Consider the following 6,037-nt stretch of genomic DNA (forward strand, 5'->3'; position numbering starts at 1 on the left):
AGCGTTGCTCAGAGTGCAAATATTGTTTCATGTTCTCCAATGGACCCTCCAGACCTTTGCTATGGAAATGTGGTTGGTGAACTGTTAATATAGGAGATCATGCAAGGGCCAAGCAACCATGCCACTAAACACTCTCTTTAGATAAACCGCCCTTAAAAAATAGCCTATTTTTCCATTGACCTTCCAGTCCTCCCCAATCCATCACTCTGGTGCTGGTATTGCAGGTGGGTGCCACCATGCCACCATGTGATGCTGGAGCTCAAACCCAGTTCTTTGTGGATGCTTGGCAAGCGTCCCACCAACTGAGCTATAGCTTCCTAGAAAGACTCATTTAATAAGGAAAGCTATGTAGTACATAATTCAGTGCAAACTCTTGGCCTGCTTAGGAGTCTGTGTGTGTGGTGTGGGGGGGGGGGGCAGTAGTAGTAGCAGCAGTAATGATGGTGATTGAACACCAGTTCTGAGCTGTACCCCAAGCTTCAGTCTAGGGCTTTGACTATTTATCTACACATTTGCTTTCTGTATCATAGTAACTCAAATCGTGACACATTATCTCCCTGTTGTCAAAAATTGACGTGCATTATAAAAATCCATTTTTTATTTCTATTACATATCAGTTTGTTAGGTAATCATGCTTTAATTTACTTGTGAATTAAATCACTTAAATACTTTATACCTCTAAGTAAAAGAAGTTTTGAGGACTTGAGAGATGACTTAGTGGTTAAGAGCACTGGTTGCTCTTCCAGAGGACCTGGGTTGGATTTCCAATACCCACATGCTGACTCACAACCATGTGTAACTCCAGTTTCAGAGGGTCTGACACCCTCTTTGACTTCCATAGACAAACATCCATAAAATAAATTGAAATAAATGTTTAAAAAGATAGAAGTCCTCTATGCTTAGCCTGGGGCATTACGTATCCATGAAAATGGATATTCTAAGGGACCTCTGTTGCTCCAAGTACCTTTGCTGCTTGACACCCAGTGCTAGAACTTGAGAATAGGTGCTTTTTATTATATTTCATCCTTTGAGGACCCAGAAGTTTGTTCAGGGTTCTGCTGGGTGGTTCTTCTGTCCAGTGTTGGGGGTTATCTGGCCGGAGGATCCAGCCCCATTCAGGAGTTGAAGAGCTGGCTGCTGGCCTGGCTCACATGTGCGCTGCAGTCTCCTCAACATGGTCAGTCTTATAGATAATGGACATCTTGGTGACTCGGGGTTACCCAAGACAGTCACTAAAAGTTGCCAGGTATCTCACAACTTTGTTCAGGAAGATCTAAAGAATCTCTCACTGAGTTCTAGTGGCAAAGCAAGTCACTAAGCCTAGGCTTCACAAAATAGAGTTTGAGATTGCCAATTAGCATATCTCAACACTCAATTCTCAACACTCAAAAGTATGCTAGAATTAGGTCAAGTCATTATATTGATATATGCACTGATTATCTTTTTGGATGATTCTTACTATGCTTATTTATTGACTTGTGGCTTGGGTTTGTCCCATTGCTTATGGGCTCTTCTATGTTATTCTGGGATATAAAGGGTTCTGAGCTGCTATGCAATGATAACTCTATGGAAAATCCATTGGGAAAAAAAAAACAGTGGTCCTGGATCTGGGACAGTCATTATGTTTCACATTTCTTAAACCAAAAATTTTCAGCTCTGTGACTTGCATTTAAGCTTTGCCTTTACTGTTGGATAATTTTCTTCTTTTCCTAATTTCCATGCATTTATTGTTAACTTACTAGGCTTGATTACATTAATAGTGTCTCATCAAGACATCAGGGTAGAAACAAAGAGCTAAGTATAAAAGGATCTTCAATGTGAAAAACAAACGCAAGGTGTTGGAGGGATTGCTCTGGCTAAGAGTGCTTGCTGCCCAGAGGACTTCAATTCCAGATCTAGTGAATCTAATGCCCTCTTCTGGCCTCCGTGAGCAACTGCATGCACACATACATACCCCTCTCCCCATATAGACACATAATTTAAAATCAAATACAATCTTCAAGAATGGTTTAATAAAAAGAAAGAAAACCAAATGCAAATAAATATAAGGTGCTTGCAATAGCTCCATTTCAAGCACCTTATAGGTGCTTGTAGGATACTTATAGGCAACCAATGGGATGTTTGTGAGAATCTCAGTTTCCCTGGCTACCAGAACTCTATAACAGCTGGAGCAATTACTACCATCTTTAATAACTGATTCTTATAGGAAAAAGGGAATTGCAAAGGAGATCATTTCATGAGGGTCAATATCATACAGATTGGTACTTAAAGACGCTCAGTGTATCACCAACGTCGCAGACGCCTTCTATAAATGTTATAATAATCACCTTCAACATTTCTTGTGTGTGCTTCTGGGGAGCAAAGCCAGGACCAGGCTAGGCACCAGCTCTATGACTGGGCTAAGCATCTCCAAGCTAAGCTCTTAAATTTTTATGTGATGCTTTATTGTCTTTAACATTGACCATGCTTGTTGCCATATTCTCCTGGGGACATGCCCATCTGTAAGGTGAGAGGTTAGGTGTACCTGTTTCCACCAATGTATCCTACTCTTCTAGCCCCACAGCAGAAAGATTTACAGTAGTTCTCAGTCAGTGGTGGGAAAACTTTCTATGAAGGCAGTTTGAACCCAGGAAGAAGAAAATCATCTATGGTAACAAAAGAAGAGTGCAGTCACATAGTTCTTGTGACATATTGGGAAAAAATACATCTATCAAGATTTCAGTCCATGAAGAACAGATGCTTATTATAGATAAGACTGTGTGTCAGGCTCATATTGTGCACATCTGGAGTGACTGCAAAGGAAGAGAAAGGCTTAAAAAGAGATAAATAGGAAACCATAGAGGAAATATAGGAAGAGGGGGAAAAAAGGAAAGAACTAGGAAATGAGGAATCCAGTAGTCTAACACGTACTGGTGAGCATCAAGTCATTTACACAACTGATTCTTGAAGCTATATGTCTTCTTGGGATTGTGCTTCGAGAATCAGCCTCTTAGATGCTCAACTTAAGCATCATCACCACATAGAAAGTGAAGTATTTTGAGATGGTTTTTTTTTTAAGCTTTCAAATTTCTCAAAGAACTTACAGTTCTAAGCATTTTCCACAGTCCTGGGAGTTGAACTCAGGACCTCACACATGCCAAGCAAGGGCTGTACCACTGAGTTATACCCCCACCTTCCAGAGTCCTTGCTCAGCCTTCTACGATTTATGCAGCTCTTCCCAGGTTAGACCTTCACCGTCCGCACAGCCTCCCAATCCTTGCCAGGAGTCTTCTGAGAGCCCCCTTCACGTCCTTATTCCTCAAGGTGTAGATGAAAGGGTTGAGGGTGGGGGTGATTATGGAGTAGAAGAGGGAGATAAACTTGCCTTGTTCTTGAGAGTAACTGGATGGGGGCTGCAGGTACATATAGATGGCAGGTAGGTAGAAAAGGGAAACCACCAGCAAATGGGAAGAACAGGTCCCAAAGGCCTTGTGTCGTCCCCTGGAGGACTGGATCCTCAGCACTGCCCGAGCAATGAAGCCATAGGAGAGAAGGATGAGGGCCAGAGGGACCAGCACAAAGAAGGCCACCAGCACAGCCAGCGTGGCATCATTCACTGTGGTATCGGCACAGGACAGCTTGATCATGGCTGGCACCTCACAGAAGAAGTTGTTCAGCACCTGCTGCCCACAGAAAGGCAGCTTCACTGTCAGGATGACCTGAACAAGGGAATTGCCAAAACCGCTGAGCCAGGCCATCGCCACCAGCTGCTGGCAGAGCGGGCGGTGCATGATAATGGCATACCGGAGCGGCTCACAGATGGCCACGTAGCGGTCCAGAGCCATGGCGGCCAAGACAATGCACTCAGTGCAGCCCAGCCAGTGGAAAATGGCGTACTGCACGGTGCAGCCACCATAACTGATGGTCTTCTGGGAACTGCCCATGTTGACCAGCATCTGAGGGACGGTGGTGGTGGTGTAGCAGAGGTCCAGGAAGGAGAGGTGGCTAAGGAAAATATACATGGGGCTGTGAAGCTGGGGGTCCAGCTGGGACACGGTGATGATGGCGATGTTTCCCAGCATAGCCAGAACATAGGACACCAGGAGAACTACAAAGAGTGGGAGCTCCAGCCATGGCCTGTCTGAGATGCCCAGGAGAATGAAGTCCTTTGGGGGGTCCCAGAAGTAGCTCTGGTTGTCACTTCTCATGATGAGGCATCTTCTGGCAGCCGTGATGAGTCAAGGGAGCTCGAATGAGTAACTGTCAATGGAGAGAATGAATCATTTCCTTATTCCATGTCTGCTCTTTCTCAGACTGCATCCTGTCTGCCCCCTCTTTATGCAGAGACCCCTGGACGGGGAGTCAGAGCAGCAGGATGTACATCTCACACCCCTCCGACTCTGACCTCCGCCAAGCCAGCCGCCTTCCTAACCTTCCACCCCTGCGTGTTACAGTGGGAGCGGGGAAGGAGGCTGGCTTCAGCTGCAGACATTGCAGGAGACAGAGGGGCTTATGTGCCCAAGTTCCACACAAATTCAAATTCGGTCATGACTACCACAACTCCCACTGAGGGGACGTGTCCACTGTCTGAGGCGCTTTTATCTTGTCTTCTGGAGATAGTGGTAGGGTAGAAGAGAGAAGTGACACAGAGCAGGAAGAGCTTTGTAAGCAAGGAGGGACTCTCATGATAAGATCACAGCCTTCTCACCTCTGAGAAGTGGCTGAGACCTGTCCCTGTGAGGATATGTTGTGTCTCTCAGGACTATGGAAGCCCTTGTCCTATGATTGTTCTCGATGGCAGATCTAACACTCACTTAGGTAGTAAAAATAGCAGAGTTCCAGGCTCTCCAAACACCTGGAGTAGCCAAGAGATATGCTACTTCAGTTCCTGATTTGTTCTGATGCCTAGTGAGACCCCAGAGGACGCAGTCGTGAGCATGGAAGAAAGCCCTTGGAACTGTTTGATGAAAGATCAGAAGTGGGACAGGGAGCGCTACCGCACAGCCAGTTTGATTTCTGGGTGCCATCACTAGCAGGGAACACATGATCTGCCGTCACTGATTCATGGGACTGAGGTAGGAGACCAAGTGAAATTCGGCCGTTAGGAATAGGTTCCAGTAAGCCTCTGACTGCCTGGGGACCAGAACCATCTGGAAAAATTCCTCCAATGACAGTCAAAGCTGCTCCATGGATCAAAGCCCCCCTGTGTGCAGGTGCTGCATGGACCAAGGCTCTCTGTCTCATGAACTCTGATAACTGTGATAGCTTATGATGGAGCTCCAGTGCTAGGGAGAAATTTGTCATCTCTGCACCAGAAGAAAAGCCACCTTTTTACTTCCTACCCACTTCTGTTTCCCCTGTCTGTAACTATTTAAAACACAGTTCTTGCCACTTAAACAGCATCCTCTCTAAAAAAAAAAAAAAAAAAAAAAAATCCCCAGTCTTCAAGGGTTCCTATTATTTTCTCTAATAGTGTTGGTTGAAGCGCTCAACTCTGGAGACCATGGTCTTCATTCCCTGTTGTCTGCAAGACATGATCCCAGGGTCTAAGTAGTCTGCAGCTGCAGCCATGACAGCATGCTGCCTGACCTACTGAAGGATCATTCTAGAGTTCCAGCATCCTGAGCTTCCCCAAGTACTGTATATATGCCTTTGAGTTCATGATGGGGATGCAATGCTTCAGGATAAGCCTGAAAATCAATCTCACATGTGGTTAATTTATAGAATATTCATCTTAATTCTTGGTTAGGTGCTCTGTGCACACATCCAAAAAATTAACAGAGGTCTCTTTAATTTAGATGTTGCAGCAAGTTTACCTCCAGCTGACATACCAAAGAACTCTGCTGTTATTTGAAAACAACCCAAACTCTAAAGTTTAGATAGATGAATGCCAATTACTTCTACTCTGTATATTGTTTCAAAACCAGTGTTCTTTGCCATAATGTTCTCAGTAGGCTCGTGAAACATTCAATTATTGCACAATTCTATCAACAATCCTTAAAAGCATTAACTTCAAAGAGCAGGATTTATCTCTAATGAGCTCTGGAACTTCATTTTA

The 6,037-nt window shown here is 44.6% G+C and overlaps 1 protein-coding gene across 1 annotated transcript; it reads right to left on the minus strand.

Annotated features, from left to right (window-relative positions):
• Positions 1-3,230: 3,230 nt before the first annotated feature.
• LOC131916072 (olfactory receptor 2B11) lies at positions 3,231-4,187 on the minus strand. Its single transcript, XM_059269374.1, has one exon. The coding sequence runs from the start codon at positions 4,185-4,187 to the stop codon at positions 3,231-3,233; it is 957 nt and encodes a 318-aa protein (XP_059125357.1).
• Positions 4,188-6,037: the final 1,850 nt, after the last annotated feature.

This window comes from Peromyscus eremicus, chromosome 8a (assembly GCF_949786415.1).
Source record: "Peromyscus eremicus chromosome 8a, PerEre_H2_v1, whole genome shotgun sequence".
In the NCBI taxonomy this organism is placed as follows: domain Eukaryota; kingdom Metazoa; phylum Chordata; class Mammalia; order Rodentia; family Cricetidae; genus Peromyscus; species Peromyscus eremicus.